This window comes from Gastrolobium bilobum, unplaced genomic scaffold, assembly GCF_033153095.1.
Source record: "Gastrolobium bilobum isolate Gb01-03AN ecotype WA unplaced genomic scaffold, APGP_CSIRO_Gbil_v1 utg1530, whole genome shotgun sequence".
NCBI lineage: Eukaryota > Viridiplantae > Streptophyta > Magnoliopsida > Fabales > Fabaceae > Gastrolobium > Gastrolobium bilobum.
This window is the reverse complement of record NW_026898965.1, coordinates 360,379-378,382: the sequence shown is the minus strand read 5'-3', so window position 1 is coordinate 378,382 and position 18,004 is coordinate 360,379. Positions and strand designations below refer to the sequence as shown.

Here is an 18,004-nt window from a genome sequence, read left to right as displayed (position 1 = left end):
AATTGCATCAGAGAATTCGGCAGAAGTTAAGTCTTCAAGACAACCAATGTATCACTGAGATCACGACAAGGGTGTGGCAAGGTGATAAATACATTAGTTTGAAAGTGCTTGACGATGAAGACTTGGAGATGACAATGGAAGAATTTTGCAACCAGTCAAGGACAGATTTTCTAGAGTTGTATGTCGACATCATTGCAACGGAGAATGCTCGCATACCGGTGAGGTCAGTTTATTTAAATTCTCCCCGTCTTCCAGCTTCTCCTGTCGCTCATGCGTCTCCAGTTGGTATCTTTTCTGAGGGAGATGAAAAAGATCCGACTTGGGAAATGCACGACGAAGATGACGATGATGACGATGAAAATATGGCAATGGAAGAACATCTTCTGGCGGAGGATGCTAGTGCTTCAGAAGGAGATGAATCTCGTGAGATGGGTGCGTCTGAAATTCCAATATTCCATCAACCAGTCGTCGCGCAAATGCCGCAGTTGAATGACGTTGCGTCTGCTCCGTTTGGTATTCCACAAGAAGGTAATTGTTCCCATTTGTATACTGCGTGAATAAATAACTGATTTAATGTTGCCTGAATTAGTAGTAAGTTCGTATTAAAAAATTATAACCCGCAATTGCAGGTGACACAGATGTTATTCCTTTTTGGGAAGGAATTCCGCATTATTCTTACATTGATTGGAGTTATCAGAGCGAACAAGAATCATGTACTGATGGTTCGGTGTCTGGATCGGCTTCAATACAAGGTCCGTGGCAACTGGCTTCAATCATGTTGTGCGTACGATCAAGGTTGTCTGTGGCGCGTAAGGGCGATCTAACCGGTGTTTCGTGAAAATTGGAAAATAACGAGATGGGGTGGAAAACACGAATGTGTGAATGAGCACATTTCCCAGGGTCATAGACAGCTGGATGCGGACGTTATTGCAGATCTCGTGATAGGTACCTTTTTGTATTTTAAATGTGTGATTGACCACAAATGTGTAATTAAATTCGTTCGATGTTATCGAGGCACTGATATCCTCTTCAATGCAGGGATGATAAAGTCTGAACCATCTGTGTCATGTAGCGCCCTATCTTTGCTGCCCTCCGTGATATGTAGCGCTTTCCCCTCTCTCTGAACCACTCCATGTACTCATGATTAGGTGACATCAAACCATATAATGGAGGTGGCAGTACAATATGTTGAATCCTAGTATTCCATCGATCAATGTGAGCCCGGAGCTTACGTCTCCAGTTCTCTTCAACCTTCCCCCGTAGAGTATGATCATGTATTCCTCTCAATTTTCTAGATTTTTCTGGGATGGGTTGATTAAGACCAAACTGTCGCATGCACCTATCCGGTTGACATGCCTCAACTGTGTGGAAGTAGATAATAGGTGTGGGAGCTAGCCACAGATACTGCTGCTCTGGAGTCACGTCAAGCCACTCATATTCTATATACGGCTGCCACACCACCTACAAACAAAATGTGAAACAATATATAGAGTTACAAAAAAAAATAAACCCATAGACAAATAACAACACCGTACGTATCTAACACCAAACCTCATCTCTACAGAGTGTGTCCAATGTTGCCCGATAATGGGTGACCTCATGAGGTTTAAACTTTTGTACAGCATTAAACCTGTCAATCAAAAACATTATCAACCATACATAATTGTCCAAAGTCAAGAAGTATACAGTTAGTACATACAGTATTAACCATACATTATCGAAATCAAATGAAGTAAATAAATCATACCGGCATCCATAATGTGTGCCCGGCTGTGGATGAGGAGGAAGGGGTGGAGCAATGGGTGGGAATCGTATCCATGCCCAAATTTGAAGGAGAATATGGCAACCACCCATGTCGCTTCGACGGGCATCTGTCACTTCACACCAATTCCTGAACAAGTGTGTCAAAACTGCAGATCCCCAGCTGAATCGGCCAATGTCCTCAAATCCTCCACCTAGCAACGGGACAAGCCGACAACCAAAATTGCTACCTCCAGACTTGTCCGCCAGCAACCAAGTCCCCAACATCCGCGCAATGTGAGCTTTTGTGAAGTAGATCTCGGCAGCATGATTCCCTTCATGATCAGTCCACCGGGTATAATGTCGATCCAAGAATGAGATGCGGAGGTCGCCAGAATGATGGAACTCACCGGCCTCTGGAACATGTCCAAAAACACCAGCACAAGCAGCGTGCCAATCCTCAGAGATCGATCCGATGACGACAGTACCGTCGGTCGGCAAGCCCAAGATGCCTGCCACATCTTGTAAGGTGATCGTCATCTCACCTTGGGTCATGTGAAAGGTATGTGTCTCTGGTCTCCACCTCTCGACCAGAGCACTAATTAAAAATGTATCTATCTGTGATAAATTACGCAGTTATCACGTGTTAACGAATTACATTATTTAATTACATAAATACAAAACGACATAAATAACATACCTGGATATGTTGCATCCTGGCAACATGTATGAAACCCGCCTGTCTGAGGTACTCTTCCACAACCTGTGGAATAGCACCGGTAGGTGGCCCCCTTGTGGCTTCCCACGCCTCGTCTTAATCTTTCTTACATGCTCAGTATTCCACACACGCTGTGAAATATGACCTTTCTGCGTCCTCTGACGAAGGACCTCCCACCTGTAGGGTCCAGGTATGATCCACATGTTGGGATCGGTGGGCTCTACATCCGAATCAGATCCCGAAGAAGATGATGACTCAGCCATTATCCTTAACTAACTACAAAGTTATGCACTCCCGCATTAATAACATCATACATACGAAATTTACAAAGTCTCTAACACTATTTATAAATCACTAATTAATATGCTAAACCCTAATACATAATTAAAAATCAGTAATAATAATAACTACGTAATAATAATATTACTATATCATTACAACATTCATAGCATGACACAAAATTTCTAAGTGACTATCCTAATGTTCCAAGTCTCTAATATACAATCAATCCTAACATGTATTACTAACTAGCACTGTAATTTAAATGTATACATATGAGGTATTATGACCTTACCTACGTTGGCAGAGCTTCGCTACGAACCGCGGTTAGAGAGAGGTTAGAGAGAGGTTGGAGAGGTAAATGAGTAAGGAGTGAAAAAAGGAAAGTGGGGTATATATAGGTTGCACATGAGACGCCCTCTTTGGGCGTCACATGTGACGCCCAAAGAGGGCGTCTCATTGTGCAACAGATGTGTAATTTTTAACAAAACAGCATTAAATGCGTAATTATTTTAATTAATTACATTATTTTAATTTTTTTGCCTTTTATGGTTATCTATAATAACTATGGGTCTATTTGTGCTTAAAATCTTAGCTGCTTGTATGTCATTAATTCCTTCTTGCTGAATGTTTCTTAACATGACCCTTAAATTTATTTTATCATATGAGTAGGTTCCTAAATAGTATGCATAAAAAATGTTAATGGGGTCTTCTGGTCAGTCAGCACCATTAACCTTCCATAATTTTCGTTGACTAAAACCAAAATAGACAGAAGTTGCGAAGGTAATAACAAATAGGGTGCAAAATAAAAACTTGCATGGCCAACATGGAATTGAAACATTAGTGTTCTCACAATGAAACATGCTTATCAGAACAGATAAGCATTACACACACAATGTCTCATAGAAAATGAAAATTCTCTCACTTTCAATTGCAGTTGGCAACAAAAAAATCATGGTGTTTGAACATTAGACTCTGACTCAGGGTGTCTGATTTCCTCTAGGTTTCTAACAGCTTCATCCATTCTTGGTCTATCATCTGCAACCTTTTCCACACAAGCCAGTGCAATCTGAAGCATCTGCACCATCTCCTCTTCAACATATTGCCCTCTCAGCAGCTCCTCATCAAAAACTTCAGCTGTCCATTCCTCACGAACCACAGACCTTACCCACCTTGGAAGATCAACCATGTCATCATACCCTGGATATCCCAGTGGGGTCTTACCAGTAAGCATTTCAAGAAGGAGCACCCCAAAGCTGTAAACATCAGACTTCTGTGTGATCTTCCGGGACTCAGTAACTTCAGGTGCAAGATAACCATTGACCCTTGACATGGTTGCTGAGGGGTTCATCAGATGCTTTAGTCCAACATCAGCTATGCAACCATCAAGTTCTTGTGTTATGAGCACATTGCATGACTTGATGTTGCCATGAGTGAATTTTGGACCCCCCTCAGAATGAATGGAAGCAATTCCCTTTGCAGCTCCAAGTGCTATCTTCATTCTTGAAACCCAGTCTAATGGAGTTCTTCCTGCACCCTTGTTTCCTATTGTTGATTGGTAAGGATAGAAGAATAAAGCAAAGATATAGCTTTATTACAATTGACAATAGTAAATATTTGTAAGAGTTCCATGAATTTTTTTACTGGTAAGCAAATAATATAATGCAACTGCTGAATGATAAACAAAGGAAAACAGGTTTGTGTCCATTTTCTTGACTAATCCAAAAATTATTAGTAAACAAACTTCAATGGTGATTGGTTCTGACTTAAGATGCTTTATTCTAGTTTAGTTATGACTCTGATGCTCATGTAGAAACAATAAAACATACTACTTTTGAACAAACTGGGCACTGTTTTCCCATGATAATAAGTCATTGATCTCCTCCTTCAATGACTTTAAATTAACATTGACTTCAGCTTTTGGTTACTCACATCAAGTGCCTAAATAATTCTGATGCAGTTGAAGAATGATGAACAAAGATAAGCTTATTCTGTCCATTCTATTGATATAAGTCCCTGCATGGACTAATGAAACAAAAAGAGACAATGTATCAACTTAAAACTTACCATGCAACAAGGAAAACAAGCTTCCTCCTGGCATGTAGTTATAGACTAGAAGTTTCTCATCTTTGGAATAGTAATAAGCTTGAAGGGACATGACATTAGGGTGTCGTCCAATTCTTCCCATAACCTCCATCTGCTGCTCAAACTCTTTCTTTCCAGCCATAACTTCTCTCAACCTTTTAACTACCACTGATGTTCCCTCCTCCAAAGAAGCCTTGTATGTTGTTCCATAGCTCCCCTTTCCAAGAACTTCAGCTGAAGCCTTTAACAAATCTTCAAGGTCAAAGCGATAAAAGCAATCTTCAAAGAAGAACAACTTGTTCTTTTCAGCCTCTTGCACACCACTCCCAAAACTCTTTGAAACCTCAGTTTTTCCAGCACAAGATGCCTTTACTTTCAGTATACCACTGCTTTTACTCTTTTTCTTCTTCAAACAGCATACAAAGATCACCAAAACAAGGAGAGAGAGGAAGGCGCACCCCCCAATTGCTAGAGCAAGTATAGAACCTAGGCCAAAGTAATTCTTTGAAGTGGTACCTTTTTTAGTTTGGGTAGTTGCTGGAGAGAGTGGTTGGTAAACAGGAGAAGGAGATGGAGAAGGGGAGATTACAGAACAATGATTGAGAGGTGGTCCACATAAGAGAGAGTTCCCAACAAAAGAAGTATATGGGAATTTATTGATGGAACTTGGAATTGAGCCATTCAAGTTATTATAGCTCAAATTCAAATATTTGAGCCTTGGAAGGTTGAAGTCAGGGATAGCTCCAGAGATGGAATTGTTTTGGAGAAACAACCGGGTGATTCTTCTCAGATTCTGAAATGTAGGTGGTATACTCCCGGAGAAGAAGTTAAAGGAAATATCCAATGCAATGAGTTTAGGGGAGATAGAGGAAGGGATTGGACCTGAGAAGTTATTGTGCTGTAGGTATACATATTGGAGTGAAGGAATGGAAAGGATGTCAGAAAGAAGATTTCCTCTAAGGTCATTGGAATGAAGGCTCAGGATTCTAAGAGCATCTAGTTTTCCTAGGATGTTCTCTGGAATGGAGCCCTTGAATCCAATCCCTGGAAGATGGATGCCAATGACACGAGTTCCATTTGAATTGCAAGTCACACCAACCCATGAAGTGCAAATTGGAGTAGATTCATTCCAATTTAGCCTTGGGGCATGTGGGACACTAGAAGAAAACTTAAGGAGAGCTTGTCTGTCAGAGTTCAAGTCTGCTACAATCAAGCCAAACAGAGACAAAGTGAAGCTTAGCAGAACAAATGGAACAATAGAGAACTTGAACTTCATGGATGATTGTTTGGTGAGAAATGGAGGCAAGTGGTAGTTCCAAGTTATGACCTTAACAGTTCTTCATCCTTTCATGGTTTGGCTTTGGAAAATTATGGCAAATTGTTAGTTGATCATACAGCTAAGAAGGATGAACATGTTAAAAGTCATAATTACTATGTTTTGTTCAGTGACATGGAGTAACTTGGGGTGAGCATGAAAATAGTCTAAAAACAGTGATGTGTCATTCGGAAAGTAAAGCAGAACTTAAACATGAAATATGGTTTTGAATAGTTTTCAGGCTTGATTTAGAAATTGTGGAGAAATGATTTCATATAATTTGAACCAGCAACTTTCTCTAAGAACTTGAGTTTTAGTATGATAATTTTTTTGTTTGTTGATGCAGAAACATCACTTATTGCAGCTTTACATAGAAATAGAAAGATTATTAAGACACGGTCTTACACATGCTTACCATGTAGCAGGTTTTGAAGTTGGGAAATTCTTTCAGATGCATCAGTTGAGGCAAGTTCGTTCTTTCAATGATTGAGATGTTATTCCAACTTTTTCAATTAAAAGAAAAAGGCAAAGGCTTGCCCGTGAAATTCGGTTAATGGGGGACTAAAGTGCACTTTTTATTGAGAAAAAGAAATTCCCACTTAAAATCGGTTCTTATATGTTTCAAAAACAACCAAGAATTAGAAGGGAGAAGGGGGGAAAGCTTGGTGACAATTGAGAATCCAAGAAAAAAGTACTCAGAAGAAAAAGCTAAAGTTTGATTCTCTTTCGTACTTTAAAAAAAAAAAAAACGTAATTTACTAAATCTAGGCTGCATTATCCTAATTTAAAAAGATATAGTAAATCATTAGTGTTGATTTCTTGTGTTTGCCACCTTAACTGGTCAGTGTATATTATCATTGCAAGCAAGTATACACACACACACATGCATATGCAGATCCGTGAGTAAGATGGCTAAAAACATGGGATCATGTTCCAAAAACAATTATGATGATTCAACTATGAGCTACATAAGTAACCACAAATAGACCAGCTTCATTAGAAATGCCTTATTTTCCAATCTATAATTGTGGACAATGTAATATTAAGCAAATTTAAGTCAGCAACTGCAAGTATTCAAATTTGGAATTTAGAGGAACTGAGAGAGATTACCTTTGTATGATTTTCAGTTTTAGGACTCCAAGAACACATCATAGAAAGAATCATGACTTCACAAAATGAGTAGGGGATATAATCCAGTTCAAGAAGAGAAGTATTATAAAGCTCAAAATCTCCCAGTTTACAATAAATGAGGATCTAATGAAATGGAGAGAAACAGGAATAAACTTTTAGAGCACAGCACACAACACATGACATGAGATTATTGAATAAATAGAGAGGTTAAAGTTAGCACTTTGGAGTTGGTGGCATCTGACTGAGCATTATTACAGTTTTACCAATAATAAGAGTCTGATTTCTTCTTTTGTCAAGGGATATTCCACCCACAGCAAGAGTTTATCTCTTGGTGAAAGGAAAGAAACCAAAATCACTTTCCTACTTAACTACAATGACAGCAATAATGAGGGTCCTAACCAACCAGATTGTTCTGTCTAACCTCAACTACCATTACATTAATGTCTCACTGTTGTTGTTGAAATAAGTCCAACATAAATTTAGAAAAGCATAGGTTTCATCAGTCTAAAGTCTAAACGTTTGAAACATAGGAGCACTACATTAATTAGAAACTTGGTGGCATGTGAATCTGTGATGACTGTTGATGGACAGTACAGAGTACTAAAAACATTAAAGAATATTGCCTGGACAATAAAATTAGTTAAAATTTGTATTTATATACGTAAAGATGGACGGGATCAATTAAAATGTATAAGAATAATAAGTCTTATATCAAATCTTAATCATTAATTTTTGTGCATTTAACTATTAAGATTTTTTTGGGTCATATTAATTAATTATTTAACATGTCTCAATAAATCTTAACTGGTAGATGCATGAAAATTAACGGTTAATATTTGATATAAAATTTTATATACCGATGTAAGAATAACCCACCCAGATAAAATCAAAAAAATTCACCTGTAATCATCGGGTCCCATGTGATTTCTAACTCATTTGATCCGGATGATAATCTACTATTTTGTATGATGATTTTGAGGAGGGTAAGATTGCAAAAATGATAATATGCTTTCGGGGAGGTAATTAATGAAAATGGAACTTGAATTCATATCTCTAATTTTTATTTTTATTTTGTATATAAGAAAGTTTAAGCAGAGTTAGACACCAGTATCCCACTAAGGTTAGGGAAGACTCCTAACCTCTTTGAAGATTTCTGGGAGGGATTACATATCATCCACCAACAAAGTCCTCACATCGATCAGCGGGGTTTGAACCCACGCCCTTGAGGATATGGACCAAACTCTTAGCCAACTGTACCTGTTCGTCATATCTTTAATTTTTTGGTAGCACTGTGGGTATCCCGAAAGAAAGAAAAAAACGCATGTGTCAAAAATACGTATGCAACAGTATATAAGTATTGGTATTGGATAAGAATACAATACAAATTTGTCACTGGTTTTAGATTTTTCATGCATTATTCACACGGTGAATCATAGCTAGACTTGTTATACATGATGAAAGTCATGTTACAAGGAATATTTTTCATGAATTTCTTTACTCTAAAATATACTACCTTTAACTAAATCAAAAAGATAAATAAGCCAAGGTTTAACCTAAAAAGTACATAACCGCAATATATCCCAAATTCTTCTATCTTCAATTCCTTTTATTTATTGGAGAAGTACTGAACCAGAAGAATATGATCTTAAACAGTTATCTATAATTTATTATGGGAAATAATACTCTCATGTCACATGAGATACTCCTATTTTCCTATACAAATTCGTTTTCCGTGCCAATTAATTTTTCTTTTCTTTTTTAATATAAAATATGGGACCCACATTTAACTTCTCTCTACTTTTTTTCTCTCCTACAATCCTACAACATAAGAAAAGTTAAACCCATTTATTATTTGACGTTATGCATTTTATTGAAGGGCTTTGCATTTTTCATTTAATACGACACAAGAAATTTTTTTACACACGTAATATTAGTGGGGTCCACACTTTTTGAAGAAAAAAAAAATTACGACACGCAAAATAAATCTCTATAACATTACACAGTCACTTTTCTTATTACATAACTCTTATAAAATCTTTTATTGAATAGCATGTACTTTATTTAGGTAGTGTTTGGTTGAAGGTTTATTTTGGGATTGATGGGAAAGTGTAAGTGGATATTGAAAAATACCACGTTTGGTTCAGGTTTTTTCAAAAAATGTCTGGCAAATAAGATAGATGGAAAAATGACTTTTGTGTTGATTTTTGGATGAAATTTACTGTTACAGAATACCACTTGAGATGTGGTATTTTGAGATAACTGGGGGAAGTGAATAAACAGGTGCAAAGTTTCTTCCGAACATAGATTTTGCATATTTAAATAAATTTCCCTAGTAATATTTGGGTCAACCAAACAACTTTTTTTACATTTTCCTACCAAATTTATTTTTCAACCATTTCTCTATTAATTATATTTTCCTAGTAAAAAAATTTGTTCCTGAACCAAACACTGTGTTAGAAAAATTCTTTCTTCCTCCACAAATATCATGACATCCAATTTTTCAAGACTCTACTGCTGAGTCTCATCATCAATTTAATGGTGTGAGATCTACGAGAAGAAGAGTTTTCTTTTTTCCAATAAAGTACAAAAAAAATTCGTTTTACGTGTGGTATTAATTCGGCTAGGGATTGAGCCAGTCAGAAATGAGAGCCGAATACTGTGATTACTCTTTTGTCAAAACTTAGATGAGTGACCCTTCAGGACTGATGATGGGACACATACTGGCTAGGTTTCCGAGATGGGCTAGACATAATGGGCCAAAAGTGTAATGAGTTAACCATAAAAGCAAGGTGGTTGATTGATGAAGAGAAGCACTTTGAGATACTTCCTCCCTTCCCCACTAATGTCATAACTCATGTCAGGAACATTGATGGTACATGCGGATGCCAGTGAAAATACAGCACTAGTTTTTTGAATTATGGTACATGCATAGTGTTGTGAAATCCTACAGCACTAGTTTTATGAATCATATGCACAGTATTATAAAATCCGGGCCGGGATATTGAAATCGGTAAATTGATTATTGAATCGGTTCAAATCAAATATCGGATCGGTCATACATTGAGTTCGGTCAAAACTTGATCCAATCAGGTCATGCATTTTTATTAGACATGACAAAATGGGCTCGGCTCGGCGGGTCAATCCGTCCAATCCGTCAAACAGGGTAGGGCGGGCTGAATTTTTTAACCCATCTCAAAAGTGGGGTGAGCTCATTTTTTGACGAGTTGACTACGGGCCGAGACGGGTCAATGTAAAATAGGCTCAGGCTGGCGGGCCAACTCCCCCAAAACGTCAAACTGGGTGAGACAGGCTGAGTTTTTCAGCCCACTTCCAAAAGCGAGACGAGCCAGGCTGACTTATTTTTTGGCGGATTGATGGCGGGGTGAGGCGAGGCGGGCCACCCACTTTGCCACCTCTAATTTTTATATATATAAAAATCATAATTATTTCATCTTATAAAAAAAATGTAAAACTCATCTTAAATTTTTTTGTACTTTTATTTACTTGTAATATACTTCTACAATAACCTCAAATTTCAGCTTCCAATGCTGAAACAATTTACGAAACAATAAATTAAGAGAATATGACATATGTCTTTTCAATGTATATAAATTAAAAAATTATGTGTTCACAACATCTAGCCTTTTGAATATCAATGAGATGTGTGTTTATGGGGATTCTGAGTAATTTTCATTTATTTGTACTTATGAATTTGTAAAAGTGTGATTTGGTCATTTTTGAGCTTATTTTGTGAATTTTGTTTAACTCATCTTAGATATGGAGAATATAATTAAATATATATGTTCATATTTATATATCCTTTTGTATATTTGAGTTAACCGGTGATCCACCGGTCAGACCAGTGATTCAGTATTCCAATTAGGTCTATGTTCAAGTCAGGTTTAATAACACTTTATATGCATGTATTAAATATTGATATTAATATAGGGATGAGATATTCTGTTATTTTTTTTTTATGTCTAATTAGTTGAGATTCTAATGTTTAAGATGAATACGTAGAATATGCCTAAAAAAATATAAACATGATATCACATCTCGTTAATATATATTTTGTACCGTATATGGACAAACAGTGAATAAAATAAACCAATTTTTTTTTTGAAAGATAAAATAAAAATAAACCAATTTACACTATGCCTAACTGTGACAATTAAATTATCTTTTTGAATTTTCAACTTGTGCACTTGCCTTATAAGAAGATATTTTGAGACACAGTTACATGGACCACTGAATTTAAAACCGAAAGTTCGTATACGGAAAAATATTTTTTCTTTCAAATGGTATAATTCATGTCATTTCACTCTCATAAAAAGGTAGAATCCACATTTTTATATATTTTTTGTCTAATCTCTTTTCTTTTTTTTTCTCTTACTTAAAATGATACAATTTTATATCCTTTAAAATAATACACATTTTTTTTCAAGTTCATAAAAAGGGAAAGGGACGTATGAACAAATATATCAGGGCTGTTACAGAACATGAACTTTAAGTCACTTTCATCTATGGTTATAAAATAAGTGCCCAATTATTGTAAGCTAGCATGAGTTCAGTAATTATTTTTCTGACTTCCTTTAATTACAGATCTACTCAAGGAATGGTATATGGAAGTGGATCATCTTATATTGAAAAAATATATGATATGGTTATGTGATGAATTATAATCATATAAAGATAGATTAATGATAATAAAAAAAGAAAAAAGTATTAAAATATATAATTATAAAATCATCACTGATAATTTATTTGTGTATTTTATAATTTTCACATATAATCATATCAATGTTTGTTTTTGACATAAAAAGATCCATTTTCATGGTAGGCAATATTGTCTTATTAAATATTAAACCCTTCCCTTACCTATAAAGGCGGCTCTATCAATGTCGATGTGCCAGTCCATGCTCTAACAACAAAGGCGGCATTCAAAAGGAATCCTCAGCGCAACCACTTTAGTTTATAATCTCAACGTTACTTGTCATTGATTTACTAATTAAGTTTTTATAAACTCAACAATGTTAGAAATCAGAAATTGAATAGGGTTAAAACGTAAAAAAAAAATATATATATTAAACAAAAAGAAATTGATATGATTTGGTTATCCAGTATATCCAAACCATTTGATAAATGAATAACCAAACCACATTTAAAATTAAAAAGTAGATATATTTTTTAACCGGTTTTAAAAAAAAACCAATTTTTTAATTTGATTTAGATAAGTTTTTAATTTGGTTTGGATTAATTGGACATTTTGCACATCTCTACCTACAATGTTTTAGTCTTTATCGGCAAAATTATTCGTTGATCACGTTGCCACGCACCCACTCCTACCTAAAAAACTATAAAATTATTAAGTTCTTAAAAAATAGAGTAAATACATTTTTTGGTCCTCATCAAATTTTACGATCCCCGTTTTAGTCCCTAGTAAATAAAAAAGCCCATCGTACTCCCTAAAAAAATTCAAAATGGACCCATTTAGTTGAAATTGTGATCCCTCACAAATTCAAAAAAAAACCCATATTAGTTCCTAAAAAGACTAAAATGGATCCATTTTAAATTTCTTAGGGACCACGATGAGCCTTTTTATTTGCTAGGGACTAAAGTGAACATCGTAAAATTTGCTGAGAACCAAAAATGATATTTACTCTAAAAAATAATCCAAATGAAATTTTTTTGGTAATCTACTATTATTACTTCAAGTAATTCCATGCACCCAAAATAAGTATTATAATTTATTCTTTATTTTTAAGTATAGTTGTAATTCTATATATATTTTTTAAAGTGAGGGGCGCTAAATAAATTCAGTGAAATTTTAAACAAAACTAGTTTTCAGTTAAAATGTGTTTTCTATATTACAATTTTTTAAGACAAAATCGGCGTTTCTGTTATTGGGTAGTTCTTTTACTTTCTTAAGTGGTATTTGGAAATTACATTGCTTCTCTTGTTCGATTTTATGGCAAATACTCTAAAATTCCATTTGCTATCAACAAAATTTGTGTTTGGTTGTATCTTTTGAGTGGATGAATTACCGATTTTGGACAAGTAAAATTCATTTTGGAAGGAACGAGAGCTTTTTGCAAGACAATCGCTCTCATTTGAACCACTTCAGACACATCCAGAACCTCATCACCAACGTCACCAAGGGTTATCGCTACAAGATGTGTTTTGTCTATGCTCACTTTCCAATCAACGCTAGCATCACCAATAACAATGCCTCCATCGAGATCCGAAATTTCCTTGGTGAAAAGAAGGTGTTTCCTCTACAATTTTTTAATTTATTTTTACTTTCTTTTCGTTTCATTGTTTCGGTAATGAATGTCACAAAATCTGAGGGTTGATCATAGTTTATAGCTGTTTGTTTGTGTTTTCCAAAATTTGTTATGATTTTACATAAAGTAATTTCAGGGGTTGTTACTTTAGTCATTCAATTTAATCATCAGCAGCTTTATTTGATATCTGTACTTAATTTCCAATGATTGGCATTTGATGTACATTGTTATTGGTGTACATTTTATATATCAAGATATATTTCCTTCACAAAATATCAAGATGTATTTTATATATATTTCCTTCACGAAATTATACGTAAAATTATTAATATAAGCAGTGGTGGAGTCAGAATTTAATTTTAATCGGGACCAAAAAATTTGACATATCAAAATATTTATTATAATTACACATACTTTTTATTTTTTTAATAATATAATATATTTATGATATATATTATTTATTTAAAAACATATTCTGAGATCATAATTTGTAACATTAATTTTCAAAGTAAAAGGATTAATATTATTTTAACAAATAATAAATATATATTTAAAATTTAAAATATAATATAAAATTCAATTAGTAAAGAAAGTGCAAATTATATGTATATATACATATATGAAATTTTAATGTGATTTTTATGAACATTTTCATGTGATGTTTACGAACATTATTACATGTGATGTTAATGAAAATTTATTTCATGTGATATTTGTGAATAATTTTTTTTATCTTTTACATTTCAATTTGGTTTTGGCCTATAAACTTTAGGGGTGTATTAAATTATGATTTTAAAAGACTTTTTTTGAGATAAAAAATCTTATAAACTTTAATAGAATTTATAAGATTTGAAAGGACAAATGGATTTATACGATTTTAAAAAACCATATAAATTTTTAACAAACATTCAAAATTACAAGAGTTAATAAAAATAATAATAAAAAAAATGCAATGATATTAATAAAAAAGAAAACCTAATATAATTTTTTCAATCAGTAAAACTTAATATAATTTTTAACAAACATTCAAAATTACTAAGCACCAGTTCTTCACATATCTAAAGCTATACTAGTCCTCTACGCATCAGCATCTTCTTAATCCTGCTCTTGGGTTTGACCAATGAGTTAAAAATAATCTTCTTCATTAACTGGTGATACTGAAGATGAAGATGCATCTACTGATTCAATTGAAAATTTATCTTGCGACATTCTTTGCGAAGAAAGTTATGTAGTGTTACATATGCTAGCACAAGCTCTGCTTGTGTTTTAAATGGAAATGGAGGTGCTGACTTAAAAATTGTGAACCGTGATTTAAATATGCCAAATATCCTCTCAATTACATTTCTCAATGATGCATGATGAAGATTGAACACATTTTTAATATGTATCATTGCCAAACACGAAGAATATTAGGATTTTATGCTCATTATAATCCAAACAATATACAAAAGAAGAAGGTCGACAAAGAATATATGTGGTAAGCTTATTAGTTCAATTTTAGAGATTAGATACATGTTTATCGTCAACTCTGTACAACTCTGGTAAAAAATAAAATGAAGCACATCATTAATCATGAAGGAGGAATACCAAAACCTGGTAAATACATACGACAAACACAATCATCAATCATGAAGGAGGAATACCCAAACCTGATAAAATATATGAGAGTAAAAAAAGAACATACCTTGGCTTTGAGAAAATGCTAGAGTAGATTGTGAGACACTGCAGTAGAGAATTCTCAAGAAATCCTAGGGGTTAGGGTGAGATTGTGAGAGTGATGTCTTATTTATATTTCTCACTAAAAAGTCTCACGAAATCCACACCAATGGGAAACCCATTAAAATCGTCAGATTTTTGAATACCACAATATTATTTTTCCTTTGTTTAAAATCCTGATTGAAAACCAACGAATTTGGACGGGTCTAAATTAATATTTTAAAATCCTAATTAAATACCATATGACTTTTTTTCAATCTTTTAAAATTCTAACTGAATACCAATGGATTTTTTTGTCCAAAAGAATCCATTAAAATCCTCTGAAATCCTAATCCAGTACACCCACTTGGTTTGCAACTTGGTAGGCCTTACAGACCACATTAGGTGTTTTAATTTTTTATAATAGGTCAGGCCAAACCAATAAATCAAACATTTAATATGTTAATAAGTCAGTATAGGCTCTAAATATTTTAGATAAGCTTAGGCTATTAAAGCCAAAGCCTGCAGGCTTAACCTGTCCTGTTTACACCCCGAGTCATAACCTGTGAAGAACATGAACATAGAGGGACAAAGCAAACTTCACAATTAAAAAGAAACATGAAACAATCAGCGATAAATGTATAAAATTATTTAAATGACATTGGATCAACATAAATCATTTAATCAATATTTTAATATTTAAAAATTTTAAAAATACAAAAAAAAAATAGAGATTTAATAATGGGTATGTACAAGAAATTTTCATACTCCATTTATATACATATATCTTCATTGAATTTTCTCTTTAACAGTTTTTACTGATTAATCGCCAAAATTTTTATTCCTGTTGTGAAATCAAATACAAATAACACCAAGAAATAATTTAATTTCACTTGAGTCAACATTACTTGTAAGAGGCGGCAAGCATGGACATTATAATCTCAACTATCACATTATCACCGAATGGGAAGTATTTCTTTTTACAAGATAAAATTATGTCTTATAATCTCAAAATAATCTTGTTTTGGAATTTAGAAAAAAAAAAAGGGAAAAGTTCACCAATACCCTAGTGGTTTGCTTCAAAATCATTCATGCCCCTGTGATTTTTTTCCTATCACATATATCCCTGTGCTTTGTAAAAAATAAGAAACCATAGAGGCATATGTGATAAAAAAACATACTCTTTTATAAACCACAGGGGCATATGTGATAAGAAAAAAATCACAGGAGCATAAGTGATTCTGGAGTAAACCACAGGGGCATTGGTGAACTTTCTCCAAAAAAAAATTATACAGAATATTTTAAAAAATTAACTTCTCCAACATACTGTACTATTTATGGAAAATAATTTTATTTTTTAGAGGAGCATATCTTTAATATCCCTTAGTAATTACTCCTTTATTAAAATAGAAAAAAAAGGACTTAGATGATATAATCATAAAAGAGTGGGTAGAATAGGTAAAACGGATTTTACTTCTTTTTTTCTTTTTAAGTAAAAGATGCATTGAAGATATTTCACTCTTACAGACAAAGAAAAATACTAAAAACTTGTTTTATATAAGGTAAGGGAAATTATTTTATCATTCAATACGAGATTTGTTTATATTGTGAGATATTAAAATTTGTGTTATTTTTTTTTTGTTTTTTGTTTTTTGTTTTTTTTTTAAATAAGTGGTAAACTCCATCACTTATATCTATAATATGAGATATTTTATCCCATATAATATGAGATATTTTATCCCATATAATATGAGATATGTTATCTCTTATAATATGAGAAAAGAGAAATCGATCAAGTAATTACATAAACAAACTTGTGTACTGGTGATAATATGTTTATTTTAATTGATATGCAGTGTTTATTATTGATTCGAAAAAAATAAATAAGAAATAGAAGGGTAGTACATTTGCCTTTATGTATTCACTATCCTTCCCCCCCGCGCTTTTTCCACCCTCTACGCCCACTTCTCCTTTATTCCCACCTTTTGATTAGAGTAGACTCCACAACTCTAAGCGGTTAGGAAATACATGCTCTTATAGCTACATTTGGAATGCTAGCTCTGGCCTTTAGCTCCAATATCGTTCGATAGGTGAGCTATTCTATTCTCAGTGAACATCTCAATATCGCTCTTGTTAACTACTCTTTGAAAATGATATCTCTTACTTATGTTATTAGAGATCCCGCTAATAACATAAGTAAGCCTCGCATTCAACATCAAACCTCTGCTTTTAGCGAGTTCATGTTAACAAGAGAGATAGTGAGAAGAAATAGAAAAACGAGGTAAACACATCCTTTGGTCGAGATTGATGTTCCCCCCCCGTAGAATGTATACACTTCGTGAATTATCTAATATCACCATGTACAGTAATAGACACAAATTATCTAATATCACCAGGTGATATGAAATTAAGAAATACATTTTTCATATAGGATAAAATAATATTTATCTTAAACAACATATAAAAAAAAAATCTCACCCTTTTTTACATGTGGATATGACAAAATTGTCTCATGTAATATTATAAATCTATTTAATTGTGTTCTGATTTTTTATTTTTTTAAAGAGTGTTCTGATTTTTTTTTCTTAACACTATTTTATAGAATAATTATGACAAGAAGTATTTCATATAAAATTTTTTTAAAAGCTAAAAACAAAAAATAAAAACAACTCCGACATTTTCTTTAAATTTAATTATAAAAAAAATAATTACAACTTTTTAAATTTCTTTTACAAGAGACCTTTTATCAAACATGTT

General features: G+C 33.6%; 2 protein-coding genes across 4 annotated transcripts; both read right to left on the bottom strand.

Moving 5' to 3' along the window:
• Nucleotides 1-1,029: 1,029 nt before the first annotated feature.
• Nucleotides 1,030-2,721, bottom strand: LOC133285872 (serine/threonine-protein phosphatase 7 long form homolog). Its single transcript, XM_061483172.1, has 4 exons — nt 2,441-2,721; nt 1,748-2,323; nt 1,552-1,630; nt 1,030-1,461 (listed from the first exon to the last, which is right to left on the bottom strand). Exons 1-4 carry the CDS (start codon nt 2,719-2,721, stop codon nt 1,030-1,032), a joined length of 1,368 nt encoding a protein of 455 aa, XP_061339156.1.
• An 841-nt stretch (nt 2,722-3,562) lies between these two features.
• Nucleotides 3,563-7,545, bottom strand: LOC133285855 (probable inactive receptor kinase At5g58300). 3 transcript variants are annotated; one of them, XM_061483153.1, is made up of 3 exons: nt 7,248-7,545; nt 4,805-6,180; nt 3,563-4,282 (listed from the first exon to the last, which is right to left on the bottom strand). In XM_061483153.1, the coding sequence occupies exons 2-3, from the start codon at nt 6,096-6,098 to the stop codon at nt 3,690-3,692; spliced, it is 1,887 nt and encodes a 628-aa protein (XP_061339137.1). In that variant the 5' UTR covers nt 6,099-6,180; nt 7,248-7,545; the 3' UTR covers nt 3,563-3,689. The 3 variants fall into 3 exon arrangements, with proteins under 3 accessions (XP_061339137.1, XP_061339139.1, XP_061339138.1); XM_061483155.1 differs by lacking the exon at nt 7,248-7,545 and having other exon boundaries at nt 4,805-5,308; nt 5,339-6,990; XM_061483154.1 differs by lacking the exon at nt 7,248-7,545 and having other exon boundaries at nt 3,563-4,267; nt 4,805-6,990.
• Nucleotides 7,546-18,004: the final 10,459 nt, after the last annotated feature.

Bases quoted from the DNA above. Each gene is read 5' to 3' on its own strand.
- LOC133285872 (XM_061483172.1), bottom strand. From the start codon at position 2,721: ATGGCTGAGTCATCATCTTCTTCGGGATCTGATTCGGATGTAGAGCCC. The intron at 2,324-2,440 runs GTATGTTATTTA...TCTGGTCGAGAG, and splicing joins CCAGGATGCAACATATCCAG to GTGGAGACCAGAGACACATA. The intron at 1,462-1,551 runs GTTTGGTGTTAG...TTTTGTTTGTAG, and splicing joins ACACACTCTGTAGAGATGAG to GTGGTGTGGCAGCCGTATAT.
- LOC133285855 (XM_061483153.1), bottom strand. From the start codon at position 6,098: ATGAAGTTCAAGTTCTCTATTGTTCCATTTGTTCTGCTAAGCTTCACT. The intron at 4,283-4,804 runs GTAAGTTTTAAG...AATCAACAATAG, and splicing joins CTTGTTTTCCTTGTTGCATG to GAAACAAGGGTGCAGGAAGA.